At 51.2% G+C, this 16,541-nt stretch overlaps 1 protein-coding gene across 2 annotated transcripts in view; it reads right to left on the bottom strand.

Moving 5' to 3' along the window:
• The window catches only part of tonsl (tonsoku-like, DNA repair protein), a 99,310-nt gene extending 83,716 nt beyond the window's left edge, over positions 1–15,594 (bottom strand). The window contains exons 1-5 of one of the 2 annotated variants that reach the window (XM_078535850.1): positions 15,544–15,594; positions 7,730–7,825; positions 6,873–7,015; positions 4,687–4,870; positions 3,404–3,533 (exon numbers count right to left, since the gene is read on the bottom strand). In XM_078535850.1, the coding sequence (XP_078391976.1) occupies positions 3,404–3,533; positions 4,687–4,870; positions 6,873–7,015; positions 7,730–7,825; positions 15,544–15,568 (578 nt within the window). In that variant the 5' untranslated portion in view covers positions 15,569–15,594. Of the gene's footprint in view, positions 1–3,403; positions 3,534–4,686; positions 4,871–6,872; positions 7,016–7,729; positions 7,826–14,561; positions 14,643–15,543 lie in introns of those variants that run through there. The other variant, XM_078535854.1, reaches the window with a different exon arrangement.
• Between the last annotated feature and the right edge of the window lie 947 nt (positions 15,595–16,541).

The following is a 16,541-nucleotide window of genomic DNA, read 5'->3' as shown; positions in this document are numbered from 1 at the left end:
AGCTTACTGATCAACGTACTGAGCAGCTTCTCCCTGCTTGCTCTATCAAAACTCAATATAATGTAAACCCCTCTATCAGCTCTCCCTGTAGCCCTGCTTGCTCAAACAATGATCCCAGCTTCTCAAATCTCTCCACTGAACTCCCTCATCTCTGGTATTATCCCGGTAAACCTCCCAGTACCTTCCCCAGGCCTCGACATCCTTCTAGAATTGAAGAGAACGCCCCAGCTGGGGACTAACCCAGTGACCTATAAAGGTTTCGCGTGACTTCCTTGTTTTTGTATTCGATGTCCCTATTTACAAAGCCACGCATCATATACGTTTTGTAAACAACCTTATCAACTTGACCTGCCACCTTCAAGGATTTTTAAACATGCATCCCTAGGTCCTCTTCTTTTTGCAGAAAACTAAAGCCAGTTAGTCTAACGTCCGTCATAGGGAAATTGCCAGAATCCATTATTGAGGAGGTTATAGCAGGACACCTAGAAAATCAAACGTGATCAGGCAGAGCCAACATGGCTTTGTCAAAGGGAAATCGCGTTTAACTAATTTATTAGAGAGTTTTTTGAGGAAGTAACAAGCAAGGTGGACAAAGGGGAACCTGTCGATGTGGTGTACTTAGGTTTCCAGAAGGAATTTGATAAGGTGCCAAATCAAAGGTTACTACACAAGATAAGATTACATGGTGTAGGGAGTAACATATTAGCACGGATAGAGGATTGGTTAGCTACCAGGAAGCAGGGAGTAGGGATAAATGGGTCTTTTTCAGATTGGCAAGCTGTGACAAGTGGAGTGCCACAGGGGTCAGTGCTGGGGCCTCAACTACTTACAATCTATATCAATGATTTGATGAAGGGACCAAATGTTTGGGAGCTAATTTTCCCAATGACATCAAAATAGATTGGAAAATAAGTTGTTAAGAGGAGGAAGAGTGTCTGCAAAGGCAGGTTAAGTGGGTGGGGAAAAATTTGGCAGATGGAACATAATGTGAGAAAATGTGAACTGGTCCACTTTGGCAGGAAGAATAGAGAAACAGTACACTATTTAAATGGAGAGAGATTGCAGAACTCAACTTTCCTGTCTACCCCCAGTGGTACGGAGGGATCTGGGTGTCCTGGTAAATTTATTTTTTATTCATTCACGGGATGCGGGCGTCGCTGGCTGGATCAGCATTTATTGCCCATCCCTAATTGCCCAAGAAGAAGGTGGTGGTGAGCTGCCTTCTTGAACCGCTGCAGTCCACGAATCTCAAAAATTTAGTATGTAGGCACAGCAAGTGATTAGGAAAGCAAATGGAAAGTTGCCATTTATTGCAAGGGGAAAGGAAGATAAAAGCAGGGAGGTTTCACTGCAGCTGTACAGGGCCTCGGTGAGACCACATCTGGAATAGAGCTTTGGTCTCCTCATTTGAAAAAAGATAGAACGGTGTTAGAAGCAGTTAGAGGAAGCTCACTCAACTCATTCCTAGGATGAGGGGCTTATCATAAGGAGAAAGGTTGAACAGGTTGGGCCTATATCCATTGGAGTTTAGAAGATTGAGAGGTGATCTTACTGAAATATATAAGATCCTGAGGGGACTTGATAGGGTGGATACTGAGAGGGTGCTTCCTCCTGTGGGAGAGACTGGAACCAGGAGAGATAGTTTGAGGACAAGTGGTCTACCCGTTTAAGATGGAGATGAGGAGAATTTTTTTTCTCTCAAAGGGTTGATAGTCTGTGGAATTCTCTTGCCCAGAGAGCAGTGGAGGCTGGGTCCCTGAATTTATTCAAGGCTCAGTTAGATGGATTTTTGATAGACAAGGGACTCAAGGGTTCCTGGGGGCAGACAGGAAAGTGGAGTTGAGTCAGAACCAGATCAGCCATGATCTTATTCAAGGGTGAAGCAGGCTTGATGGGCTGAATGGTCTACTCCTGCTCTCAAGTCCTATGTCCTTAAAATAGTACCATTTACATTATACTGCCTCTCCATGTTGTTTCTCCCAAGTGCATCACTTCACACTTATCCACATTAAACAGCATCTGCCATATCTCTGCCCATTTCTGTGTTCTTCCTCCTCGCTATTTACTATGTTGCAAAATTTTGTATCATCCATATACAAATAAAGAAAAGATAAGGGTGAAGCATTTGCAACAATCTTCAGCCATAAGTGCCGAGTGGATGATCCATCTTGGCCTCCTCTGGAGGTCCCCAGCATCACAGATGCCAGTCTTCAGCCAATTCGATTCACTCCACATGATATCAAGGAATGGATGAAGGCACTGGATACTGCAAAGGCTATGGGCCCTGACAATATCCCAGCAATAGTGCTGAAGACTTGTGCTCCAGAACTTGCAGAGCCCCGAGCCAAGCTGTTCCAGTGCAGCTACAACACTGGCTGCCCTGGCGATGTATTTCTTCCGCCAGGTGCATAGCCCGAATTATGATGTGCAGCTCCTGTTTGTAGACCTGAGGGGCCTTTGTGGCTCCTTGCAGGCGTTGCCCATCTTTTACCAGGACCTGATCAAAGTCTGGACCATGGTCGCCTCGCGACGCAGCTCTCCCCCCGTCAGGAGTAGCGGCTATGGTCAGAGAGCCGCTGCTCAGGAATCCGCTCTTTTCAGTGGCTGGCGGAGAGGAGGGCTGTGGCTGCTGGGGTGACCAGGATCGGGGACGTGCTGGGTGGTGGTGCGGTGGGCTGGATGCTCCCGCAGGAGTTGGTGCATCGTGCATCTGAGTGTCCGGCTCGCGGCCGATGCCATCCGAGACCTAAGGACGGTCGTGCTTGGACCCGACGTTATACTGGGACTCGAGGTGGCCCAGGTGCGCGGTGGTCTTCCCTCTGAACGTTCCCCTGCTCGGACGGAATTCCACATTGGCCCCAAGCCCCAAACCCTCCCTCGGCAGCCGGAGCCCCCGCAACCTGAGTCACCTCACGGAAATGCCATCCGTACCTTTTAGCGCTGCTGCCCGGTGCCTTGTTGCCGTCTGGCGGCGGACGTCCCCGTTGGGGGAGGGGGGGCCCTCGACACGGGAGTCCTCCCCCTTTCCATCGGGGCCTGGGGGGTGGAGGGTGTTGTATGCAGCAGTCCCCTACAACCGCAGGATGTGTCGGTTCACGGACTCCCAAGACGCCTGCGTTTTTTGCGGCCTTGTGGGGTCCGTGGACCATGTACACGTTAATCGTTCTAGGCTGCACTCCCTTCTTAGTTACTTGAAAAAAACCTTTCGCTTTTGTTTTGTTTGTATTTCAGCCCCACGCTCCTGATCTGCGGCATCGCAGGCCACTGGGGGTGGAGGGGGACCTGGGTGACATTGCAGTCCACGCAGGGGGTGGGGGGAAAACAGCATCATGGTCTGCGTGGGGGTCTGGGCAGCTTTGGGGTCTGCGCGGGGGTGCCAGGCAACATCGCGGTTAATACTTACTCAGCAATAAAGACGCTCTTGCGAATGTAGTGGTTGCATCTGACCGGATCTTTCAGGCTGTCATACAGGAAGCCCAGGTTGAGATACAGTCTGGCTCGCATCTCACTTAACTCATGCCGGAAAACCTTACCTGGGAGATAGAAAAGACAGAAACTGACAGATTCCAGAGACAATCCCTTTAACCGAGAAAAACTGCAGGTCTATGGGGAAAGAATCGCAGAGTGGGCCTGACGCAATAACTCTTTCAAAGAGCCAGCACGGGCACAACTGGCTGAATGGCCTGCACCTGTGCTGTATTATTCTATGAAGCTCTTCCCTCCTCTGTGTGTGTTGGAATGAGCTACACAGGCCAGGGCAATGCCAAGTTGATCCAATGTTTGCTGTCTGGGATTGTCCTGATGGTTTTGCAGGGAGGGGAGGGGTGTCTCCTCGTGATCACTGTCCAGCGACTCCAAATGCAAAGTGTGGCCATGCAGCAATCCCAGGAGTGGGTTAGACTGTGTAAAGGAAACAGGGCCACCAGGGAAGCAGAGCAGAGGTCCGGCTGCCATCTTGCTGTGGCTCAATTAGCCCATTGAGTCCGAATTCAGACGGACAGTCACAGTACAGCACCCGGGGAGCGCCGCCCCCTCAGAGCGCCGGGGAGCGCCGCCCCCTCGGAGCGCCGGTGCTGAGGGTGCACAGATACAAAGAGAATGTTTCCTCTTGCAGGGAAGAGCGTAACTAGAGGCCGTCAATATAATATAGTCACCAAGAAACCCAATAGGGAATTCCGAAGAAACCTCTTTACCCATTTGCCAATGAGTTACCACAGGGAGTGGTTGAAGCAAATAGTATAGATGCAGTTAAGGGGAAGCTAGACAAGAGTATGAGGGAAAAGGTGGTTGCGATGGTTGATTTAGGTGATGAGCGATGGGAGTAGGCTCAAATGGAGCGTAAATACCAGCATGAACTGGTTGGGCTGAATGGCCCACTTGATTTAATGTTATAAGTTCTTTGCCCCAATATCCTGGTCAATATTGCTTCCTCAACCAACATCACTAAAATAGACCTTTTGGTCATTACCACACTGCTGTTTGTGGGATCTGACCATGCACAACTTATCTGCCGTGTTCCTTTTACTACAGCAGTGACGATGCTTCATTGGCTGGGACGTGTTTTGGGCTGTCCCGAGGGAGTGAATGGTGCTGACGGAATGGGAGTTTGTATCTCCTGAAGTGCAGAAGAAGCGTGTGTGAGAGAGAATGAGCGGCAAGAGAATCGGCAACCCATTGCACCCCTACCTTCCAGCCTCTCATCCACAACGTTCAGGCTCTTCCTGAACGCGTTCTCCGCTTCCTTCAACGACTCACACGACTGGTCTGTTTCGAAGATGTACAGGTACGTCCGACCGATGGTAGCCCAGGCGCGCTGCTCCTCGATGTCATTGGCCACTGAACGGGCCAGTTGCAGGTGTCTGCGCTGGTGCTGCAGAGGAAACACAGACCCCATTTTCTCCCACATTATCTCCCGTCAATGCAAGAGGGCCACCAATCCCCGCCTGCCCAGGCGCAGAATCCAGTAACGCCATTTACAGGACACACAAAATCCATCCTCACAAACGTGTGTTTCCGCAGTCTTCAAACTGTCAATAATAATCTTATCTCGTCGCCCATGTATCCCTAAATTAATTTATACCCCACACACAAAAAAAAACGCAACCGGGTGGACCATCTCTGAACTAATTAAAGGGCTGGTCTGAAATTTCAACCAATTCCACACTTCCTGGGCCCCGCGGGCAGGCAGTAAGGGCACAGCCATTTCCCTGCCTGTCCCTCCTGCTTCCTCTCTCTATCTCAGCAGCCATTCCTTTCGATATTTCACCTTTTAATACATTTCTGAAAAGGCACCAATGTGTTGTGGTGTCCCACTTGCTCTTTCCAGCCCTGCCGGTGAGATTGGGGGTGAGCGGTGGACGGAGGGGACGGTTAAAAGCGATGGCCTGATGCCAGTTCCAGGCCCAGTGATGACCATGCCTGTGCCCTGCTGTCCACTGTCCCCTATAAAGATGGCGGCTGCGCCTGTGCACTGCTGGCAGCAAACGCAGCTTTCTTCTATAAGGCCAGGGAGCCCGTAGCAGCATCACCGACAACGGCAAACCTGTCCCCATGAGGATTGTGATGATATCAAATCACATGATCCTGCTTCCCTAGAGCCGAGGAGACTGATGGGCGATCCCATCAAGGTGTTCAAAATTACTCAGTGCATTGATCATTTCCCTCCATCTACTCCATTCCCTCTGGTCGGGGGGGGGGGTGGTGGGGGAGCCCAGAACAAGGTTTGGTTGAGCGGGTGGAGAAGTGGCAAATGGGACTCAATCCGGAAAAGTCCGAGGTGACGAATTTGGGGAGGGCAAACAAAGCAACTCAATAAACGGGAAGATACGGAGAAGGGTTGAGGAAGTGAAGAGACCTTGGACCACAGGTCCCTGAAGGTGGCAGGGCAGCTGGATAAGGTGGTCAGGAAAGCGTATGGAATGCTTTCCTTTATTGGGTGAGGTGTTGAATACAAAAGCAGGGATGTAATGCTGGAACTGTATAAAACACTGGTTAGGCCACAGCTGGAATTTTGTGCACAGCTCTGGTCACCGCATTACAGCAAGGACATAATTGCTCTGGAGAGAATGCGGAGGAGATTTACAAGAATGTTGCCAGGGCTTGAAAATTGCAACCTTGAGGAGAGACTGGATAGGCTAGGGTTGTTTTCCTTAGAACAGAGGGGGTTAAAGGGTGACCTAATTGAGGTGTACAAAATTATGAGGGGTATTATGGGGTAGACAGTTGAGGGGTCAGTTATGGGGGGCATAGATTTAAGGTGATTGGTACAAGGGTTAGAGGGGACATGAGGAAAAACTTTTTCACCCAGAGGGTGGTGGGCATCTGGAATTCACAGCCAAGTTGGTGGTTGAGCCCGAAATGCTCATTTAGAAGGTACCTAGATCTGAATCTGAGGTGCCGTAACCTGCAAGGCTACGGACCAGGTGCAGGGAAGTGGGATTAAAATGAGCGGCTAGTTTCTTTTTTCGGCTAGCAGACACAATGGACTGAATGGCCTCATTCTGCACCGGAACTTTTCTGTGGTTCTAAGGGGGCACAATCTTACAAATAGAGCCAGGCCGGTTAGGGGTGCTGTCAGCAAGGAGAGGGGGCGAGCAAGAAGTGCTCATCTCCCTAAGCCTCTCTCTCTCTCTTCCTCTCAACCGCTCCTTGTGTGAATCCTGCCTATTTGGCCAAGCTCCGATACTGGGTACAAACAGTCTAGGAGACTGATCACTGGCGTGGGTGACTGCAGGACAACCGATACCGGATAAATAGCGGGGCTCAGCACCTTGACACGAGCTGGGTTCAAACACTCCATCCCCATAGCCAGAGCCCCATTTCAGAGCGAGGTCTCTGAGAACTTCCTATAACTGGCCGCACTGCTCCCTTACCTCCAGAGCACCTGTGTAGTTCCCAATCTCAGCCAGGCATTCCCCAATCTTGCGGTTAGCAACAGCACTGCCAATCACGTCACCGAGCACCTCCGACAACTGCAGCTCCAGCCTGTGCTCTCTGATGGCCTCCTGAAACTGACCTGGGGTAGAGAGACAGACAGAGAGGGAAGAGGGAGAGAAAGAGACACAGGGGGAAAGAGGGAGAGAGAGACACACACAGAGAGGGAAGAGGGAGAGAGAGAGAGAGAGAGACACACACACACACACACACACACACACACACACACACACACACACACACACACACACACACACACACACACAGAGGGAAGAGGGAGAGAGACAGGGAAAAGGAATGAGGAGTAGAGGAATTAATTCAGTCAACAAACACATTGGTTTTAATTTCACTTTAGGAATCAGTTATTGATAAAACATTGCAAAAGCCAGTTTATTAACTGTACGCTCCACAGGTTAGGAAAAAGCTGAGAGTTTTGACCGTGTACCAGTGATGCTTTCTCTCTCTCTCCTCCACACAAACCGTATGGTCACACAGCAAACACAGGCAGCAGATTGTACAGACCCTTTGAGCGTCAGGCATTATTACTAACACTCCTAACCTTTCCATCAATATCCCTCTCGAGACTGAGCCACTACCATCCCAGGTCATCACTAGGTCATGTGGCAGTGCACTGACTTTGAGGGTTTTTACAGCTCTGAGGTTTAAATGTGCTCTGGCGCTGGGGGCTTTTACTGTGAGGAGAGAAAGTAAATCAACAAAAGGTTTACACAGTGCCCATGTTACCGAGTCAATGAATCCATCCCTAGGCTGGGAGTGAGGGCTCAGCCTGACTTACCATGTTTCGCCAGGACCTCTCCAAGCTGGTTACAGAGACTCGCCTCCTGCCTCAGGTCATGACTTTTCTGAGCCTTTAATTTGGCTTTCTCCAGGTCTGCAGACATAAGAAAAATTAAATATCAATTCCTAAAAAAAAACCATTAAAAACAGAGGAGCCAGGGAGTTAGATTCAGCATTCAACCGTCATCTCGATTCATCGGGACCTCTCTCTCTCTCTCCGTTGACCTCACTGGGAAAGGCTCTCTCTGATCACTTCCTTCCATCACTCTCCTCCACACACCCCGCCCTCCAACCCAACACCCCCATGCAACCCAACTTGTCTCTGTGTGTGTGCAGCCTGGAAAACCCAATTCACTGCCCTGGACAATGGCCTAGCAAGACCACTACAGAAAAGACAAATAAGAAACAACCAACAGACCACTTGACATCGAGTGAGGCACCAGAAACCACAATGGCAAATCCTGCCCAGTCCACCCTGCAAAATGCTCTTGACTATCGTCTGGGGTCTTGTGCCAAAATTGTCGAGCTGAAGTAACGTTCGCACCGCGCAAGTGCCGGGCAGTGACCATCACCAGCTAGAGAGAATCAACCATCAGGTCAGAGGCCGGGAATCCTGCGATGAGTAACTCACCTCCTGACTCCCCAAAGCCTGCCCACCATCCACAAGGCACAAGTCAGGAGTGTGATGGAATACTCTCCACTTGCCTGGATGAGTGCAGCTCCCACAACACTCAAGAAGCTTGACACTGTCCAGGACAAAGCAGCCCCGCTTGATTAGCACCACATCCACAAACATTCACTCCCTCCACCACCGACACACAGGAGCAGCAGTCGGTGGTGGCGTGGTAAGGTCACTGGACCAGTAATGCAGAAGTCCCAGGCTAATGCTCTGGCAGACACGGGATGAATTTAAATTCAATTAACAAATCTGGAATTTAAAAAAGCAGTTAGTCTCAGTAATGGTGACCATGAAGCCATTGTCGATTGTTGTGAAAACCCATCTGGTTCACTAATGTCCTTTAGGGAAGGAAATCTGCCGTCCTTACCTGGTCTGGCCTACATGCAGCTCCAGATGCACAGCAATGTGGCTGACTCTTAACTGCCCACTAAATGGCCTGAAATCAAACTGCTATGAAGTCTAAACGGAATGAAACCAGACAGACCATCAGCATTAATATAAAAACAAAAAGCTAAAAGCTACTGCGGATGCTGGAAATCCAAAACAAAAACAGAATTACCTGGAAAAACTCAGCAGGTCTGGCAGCATCGGCGGAGAAGAAATCAGTTAACGTTTCGAGCCTTCATGGCCCTTCGGCAGAACTGAAGCATAGTTAGGAGAAGGGAGAAATATAAACTGGTTTAAGGTGGGTGGGGGTGGGTGGGGGGAGAGAGACACATTGAGGGTGTGGTGATTGTGGAGATGAGCAGATAATCAAAAGATGTCACAGACAAAAGGGTCAAAGAGGTGTCGAAGGTGGTGACATTTGTCTGAGAAAAGTGCTAATTAAGAATGGAAGACAGGATATTCAAAGTACAGCTCTAGTGGGGGTGGGGTGGAAAGACTAACAAGGTTTTAGTTTAGCTTTAAAAATAATGGAAATAGGTGGGGAAAGAAGAATCTATATAAATTATTGAAAAAAGGGGGAGGGGAAAGAAACGGGGTGGGGATGGGGGGAGGGGGAGTTTAAGATCTAAAGTTGTTGAATTCAATATTCAGCCCAGAAGGTTGTAAAGTGCCTAGTCGGAAGATGAGGTGCTGTTCCTCCAGTTTGCGTTGGGCTTCACTGGAACAATGCAGCAAGCCAAGGACAGACATGTGGGCAAGAGAACAGGGTGGAGTGTTAAAATGGCAAGCGACAGGGAGGTTTGGGTCTTTCTTGCGGACAGACCGCAGGTGTTCCGCAAAACGGTCGCCCAGTTTGCGTTTGGTCTCTCCAATGTAGAGGAGACCGCATTGGGAGCAACGAATGCAGTAGACTAAGTTAGGGGAAATGCAAGTGAAATGCTGCTTCACTTGAGAGGAGTGTTTGGGCCCTTGGACAGTGAGGAGAGAGGAAGTGAAGGGGCAGGTGTTGCATCTTCTGCGTGGGCATGGGGAGGTGCCATAAGTGGGGGTTGAGGAGTAGGGGGTGATGGAGGAGTGGACCAGGGTGTCCCGGAGGGAACGATCCCTATGGAATGCCGTCAGGGGGGGTGAAGGGAAGATGTGTTAAGACCATCAGCATTGACCGAGGCACTGGAAACGACAACAGCAAACTCAGCCCTGTCAAACCTGCAAAGTCCTCCTTACTAACATCTGGGGCTTGTGCCAAAATTGGGAGAGCTGTCTCATAGACTAGTCCAGCAACAGCCTGACATAGTCATCCTCACAGAATCATACCTTACAGATAATGTCCCATACTCCACCATCACTATTCCTGGGTATGTCCTGTCCCACAGGCAGGACAGACCCAGCAGAGGTGGCGACACAGTGGTATACAGTCGGGATGGAGTTGTCCTGGGGGTCCTCAACATCGACTCCAAATCCCATGAAGTCTCATGGTATCAGGTCAAACACGGGCAAGGAAACCTCCTGCTGATTACCACATACCGCCCTCCCTCAGCTGAGGAATCAGTGCTCCTCCATATTGAACATCACTTGGAGGAAGCACTGAGGGTGGTAAGGGTGCAGAATGTACTCTGAGTGGGGGACTTCAATGTCCATCACCAAGAGTGGCTCGGTAGCACCACTACTGACCAAGCCCTAAAGGACATAGCTGCTAGACTGGGTCTGCGGCAGGTGGCTATTTTTTAATTTCATTTACGGGATGTGGGCATCACTGGCTGGGCCAGCATTTATTGCCCATCCCTAATTGCCCTTGGGAAGGTGGCAATGAGCTGCTTTCTTCAATCGCTGCAAATCTCCAGGCCACTAACTTCACCTTGGCCTTACGAGTCGGACATCTTCCGTGCAGACCCACTTATGTAAGAACACTGGCTGACCTCTACTTGGGGCTTTTGAATACACATCGCACACCCTCCAACTTCCTGTGTTTAGCTTGCCGTATAGCTTTACCCCCTAGCTAGTTAGCTGTTACAAAATCCTCTCGGTCATGAGGGCTCCTGGTTCTGCTATGTTATCATAAGGGTTCAGCATTCTCCATTCTCCTGTCATCGAGACACGCTGTGACCCCTACTTGTCTTTTGAAGTCTTTCTGGACTTTTACTCTCAGACCCCCTGCTTACCCCGTCAGAGGCCCTATCCACTGTACGGGAACACTCCCTCACCCGGGACTCATCACCTCACCCAACACTGTAACTTGAACTGCGCTTCCTTATTTTCCATTCTCATACTCCGTTTTCCCACTCCACGGCCTCCATTGCTTGGCCATCATCCTGGGCATTTAGCCAATTCTTTTATTTTCCAGTAGATTTTCCTGTCCACGCCACTAGTCTTGCATTCCTCCCGTCATCCGATCCTTCTGGACGATCCGATACCTGGGAACCCACTTTGGGCAGCTGACCTCTGGACAAAATAGCCCCCTCCTGTGTATCGCAATCTGATTTCTACTGATATCTAATTCCTGATCCAACATATCTTGCTCCTCTGGCTCTAGCCTGCCAGATATAGGGGTATGGCAGGGGCGTGGTGCTTCGTCATTTTCTATCACATTGTCGTTATTCGCAAATTCATAATTCATTCCGATGACCGTTGAGGAATGGGCTTTTATTGTTCGATTCCCATGTTGAATAATCACAGTTTTCCCTTCACATCCTATAACTTTTCCTGGGCTTTTCCATTCCCTTCTTCTCTCTCTCTCTCATAATAAATTCGACCTCACACGGTCTTATGCAGAGTTGCAATGTCCTCCTAATTCTTCCTGAAACCTCCACCTTGATGAAGGTTTTCCTGCCTGCACGCAAGGCATTTATGACAGCAGAAAAAACAGAGCCAATGGCAGTTCCTTCAAGAGCAGGGGGAGCACCTAATAGCACTGGAGGCAACTTTGGATTCCTACCGTATACCAACTGGTACCGACTATGTCCCCACCAACCACTTGCAAAGGTTTTTTTTTTGCATGCCCTGCCCATGCCAGTCCCATTTGCAACTTGCAATCCAGTTAAGGATATCAGTAAGATTGAGAGAGTGCAGAGAAGATTTACTAGGATGTTGCCGAGTCTTAAGGAGTTGAGTTACAGGGAAAGATTAAACAGGTTAGGACTTTATTCCTTGGAGCGTAGAAGAATGAGGAGAGATTTGATAGAAGTTTACAAAATTGTGAGGGGTATAGACAGAGTAAATGTGAGTAGGCTCTTTCCACTTAGATTAGGAGAAATAAACACAAGAGGACATGGCTTTAGGGTGAAAGGGGAAAGGTTTAGGGGGAACTTCTTCACTCAGAGAGTGGTGAGAGTGTGGAACGAGCTACCATCTGACGTGGTAAATGCGGGCTCACTCTTAAGGTTTAAGAATAAATTAGATAGATACATGGATGGGAGAGGTCTTGAGGGTTATGGACTAGGTGCAGGTCAATGGGTCTAGAGGAATAATATTTCAGCACAGACTAGAAGGGCCGAATGGCCTGTTTTCTGTGCTGTAGTGTTCTATGGTTCAGTTGGTCGGTATCTTTTGCAACATTTCACCAATTACCGAACAGTTCCTCTCACACAAACCATTGCTGAACAGCCCCTCAGCCGTAGCATTCATGACTGTGATATTCAGATTTCCACACATTCCACAATTCATCACTTGCAAATTCTCCTCCATTTCTTCTTATTATTCTTTCATGGGATGCGGGCATCGCTGGCTGGGCCAGCATTTATTGCCCATCTCTAAATCGCCCTTGTTCAGAGGGCATTTAAGAGTCAACCGCATTGCTGTGGGTCTGGAGTCACATGTAGGCCAGACCGGGTAAGGACGGCAGATTTCCTTCCCTAAAGGACATTAGTGAACCAGGTGGGTTTTTACAACAATCGACAATGGTTTCATGGTCATCAGCCTTTTAGTTCCAGGCTCTCAGGGGAACTATCTTTCACTGCGGTCAAGTCATTGCGTAACGATACTTGCCGGATTCAACACAAGAACATATGAAATAGGAAGAGGAAACGACCATTCGGCCCCTCGAGCCTGCTCCGCCATTCAATAAGATCATGGCTGATCTTCTCATGTTCTGATTTCCACATTCCCATCTGACCCCAATAACCTTTGATTCCCTTGCCTAACAAGAACCTATCTACCTCTGCCTTAAAAGTACTCAATGACCCTGTCTCCACCACCTTCTGAGGCAGAGAGTTCCAAAGTCTCAAAACCCGCAGAGACAATATTTCTCCTCATCCCTGTCCTAATTTTAAAACAATGCCCCCTAGTTCTGGACTCGCCCACAAGAGGCAACATCCTTTCCACATCCACCTTGTCAAGGCCATTCGGGATCTTGTAAACTTCAATCAAATCACCCCTCACTCTTCTAAACTCCAGTGGAAACAAGCCCAGTCTGTCCAACCTTTCCTCACAAGGCAACCCACTGATTCCAGATATCAATCTAGTAAAGCTCCTCTGAACCACCTCCAATGCATTTATATTCTTCCTTAAATAAGGAGACCAAAGCTGCACACAGTATTCGAGATGCGGTCTCACCAATACCCTGTATAACTGAAACATAACATCCTTACTTTTATGCTGAATTCTTCTCATAATTAAGGATAGCATTCTATTAGCCTTAATTACTTGCTGTACCTGAAAATTAATTTTTTTATGACACATGCACTAGAACACCCAGAACACCGCAGCTATTTGGTCCAGTAGCAAGTCTTTTCCAGGAAAACGAACACCCGTCAAAACCAAAAGTCTATCAAGGTGAAACGCGCACACCGTCCAGTAATCTGAAAGCCAATTCAGACTCCGGGGTTTCAAGGTTAAATTTTTTCAGTCCCTTATATCACTTATCAAAGTCCATTACGTACTCCTCCGTGGCCTGATCATCGGTTTTCTTAAAACTATCAAAAGTTGACCACACTCCATATGCTTCCAACAAATCATCCTGTTTTTTTATATACTTATCCAAACACTGTAATAGGAGGGTCAATCCCTTTTTCGTGTCCGAGTCCTCCACATCCAATTCTGAACATACTTCACTCCTAATCTAACTGTTTGCTGGTGGTTGTCGGAGGTCAATCATCTCAGCTTCAGGACATCGCTGCAGGAGTTCCTCTGGGTAGTGCCCTCGGCCCAACCATCAAGTCCGTGTCCCTATGAAGCAAGGCCTGGACGATATCCAGGCTTGGGTTGACAAGTAACATTCACGCCACACAAGTGTCAGGCAATGACCATCTCCAACAAGAGAGAATCTAACCACCGCCCCTTGACATTCAATGGCATTACCATCACTGAATCCCCCACCATCAACATCCTGGGGGTTACCATTGACCAGAAACTGAACTGGACTAGCCATATAAATACTGTGGCTACAAGAGCAGGTCAGAGGCTGGGGATCCTGCGATGAGTAACTCACCTCTTGACTCCCCAAAGCCTGTCCAACATCTACAAGGCACAAGTCAGGAATGTGATGGAATACTCCCCACTTGCCTGGGTGAGTGCAGCTCCCACAACACTCAAGAAGCTCAACACCGTCCAGGACAAAGCAGCCGCTTGATTGGTACCCCATCCACAAACATTCACTCCCTCCACCAGACGCACAGTAGCAGTGTGTGTACCTTCTACAAGATGCACTGCAGGAATTCACCCAGGCTCCTTTGACAGCACTGCCCAAACCCATGGCCTCAACACCTTGAAAGACAAGGGTAGCAGATGCATGGGACGCCAGCACCTGGAACTTTCCCTCCAAGTCACTCACCATCCTGACTTAGGAAGAAACATAGGAACAGAAGTAGGCCATTCAGCCCCTCCGAGCCTGCTCCACTATTTAACCGAATTATGGCTGATCATCTACGTCAAACTCATCTTCCAGGATTTTGACCCCCTCACTCAACCCCCATTCCCCCCCTCACTCAACCCCCATTCCCCCCCTCACTCAACCCCCATTCCCCCCCTCACTCAACCCCCATTCCCCCCCTCACTCAACCCCATTCCCCCCTCCCCCCCCTCACTCAACCCCCATTCCCCCCTCCCCCCCTCACTCAACCCCCATTCCCCCCCTCACTCAACCCCCATTCCCCCCCTCACTCAACCCCCATTCCCCCCCTCACTCAACCCCCATTCCCCCCCTCACTCAACCCCCATTGCCCCCTCCCCCCCCTCCCCCCCCTCACTCAACCCCCATTCCCCCCTCCTCCCCCTTCACTCAACCCCCATTCCCCCCTCCTCCCCCTTCACTCAACCCCCATTCCCCCCTCCCCCCCTCACTCAACCCCCATTCCCCCCTCCCCCCCCTCACTCAACCCCCATTCCCCCCTCCCCCCCCTCACTCAACCCCCATTCCCCCCTCCCCCCCCTCACTCAACCCCCATTCCCCCCTCCCCCCCCTCACTCAACCCCCATTCCCCCCTCCCCCCCTCACTCAACCCCCATTCCCCCTCCCCCCCCTCACTCAACCCCCATTCCCCCCTCCCCCCCTCACTCAACCCCCATTCCCCCCTCCCCCCCTCACTCAACCCCCATTCCCCCCTCCCCCCCCTCACTCAACCCCCATTCCCCCCTCCCCCCCCTCACTCAACCCCCATTCCCCCCTCCCCCCCCTCACCCCCCTCACTCAACCCCCATTCCCCCCTCCCCCCCCTCACTCAACCCCCATTCCCCCCTCCCCCCCCTCACTCAACCTCCATTCCCCCCTCATCCCTCCCCCATCGCTCCCCCTCACACCCTCATCCCTCACTCACATTTCGCCTCCCGAGTGCCGCTCATTCTCCGTCTCGGTCTCCGGCCCAAACCCCGCGCTCTACCGTCCGCTCCGCTCCCATTGGTCGCCGCCTCACCCAGCGCCTCCTCCCATTGGCTTCTGTGTCAGCGGACGCGCGCTTCCATTGGTCGGCGTGGCGCCTAGCGGCGCCCGGCCAATCCCGGTCTTTTTATTGGCTGAGATTCCGATTGGTTTGAGGATGACAGCTTCCCCTTTCCGATTGGCTGGTGTTCTCGCATTTACTCCGTTCCCATTGGTTATTATGGATGCGCGGTTCCGATTGGCTACTGGAGCATGGGAGGCGGGACTCTGCCGCCATCTTGGTGACGGTTTGGGCGGGTCCCGGAGACAGAAACCGGCGGGACGGCGCTGCTCCCCCTCCCCCCACCCTGCGGCCCCTCCCCCCACCCTGCTCCCCCTCCCCCCACCCTGTGGCCCCTCCCCCCACCCTGCGGCCCCTCCCCCCACCCTGCGGCCCCTCCCCCCATCCTGCGGCCCCTCCCCCCACCCTGCCGCCCCTCCCCCCACCCTGCGGCCCCTCCGCCACCCTGCGGCCCCTCCTCCCACCCGGCGACCCCTCCCCCACCCGGCGACCCCCCCCATCCTGTGACCCCTCCCCAAAACCCCCTCCCTTACCTTGTGCCCCTCTCCCACCCTGCACCCCCTCCCCAAAACCCTCTCCCCCAACCTGCACCCCCTCCCCAAAACCCTCTCCCCCACCCTGCACCCCCTCCCCAAAACCCTCTCCCCCAACCTGCACCCCCTCCCCAAAACCCTCTCCCCCAACCTGCACCCCCTCCCCAAAACCCTCTCCCCCACCCTGCACCCCCTCCCCAAAACCCTCTCCCCCAACCTGCACCCCCTCCCCAAAACCCCCTCCCTGCACCCCCTCCCCAAAACCCCCTCCCTGCACCCCCTCCCCAAAACCCCCTCCCTGCACCCCCTCCCCAAAACCCCCTCCCTGCACCCCCTCCCCAA

Source organism: Cetorhinus maximus, chromosome 3 (genome assembly GCF_964194155.1).
Source record: "Cetorhinus maximus chromosome 3, sCetMax3.hap1.1, whole genome shotgun sequence".
Taxonomy (NCBI): Eukaryota; Metazoa; Chordata; class Chondrichthyes; order Lamniformes; family Cetorhinidae; genus Cetorhinus; species Cetorhinus maximus.
The sequence above is the reverse complement of the archived record's forward strand: the minus strand, read 5'-3'. Positions and strand labels throughout refer to the sequence as shown.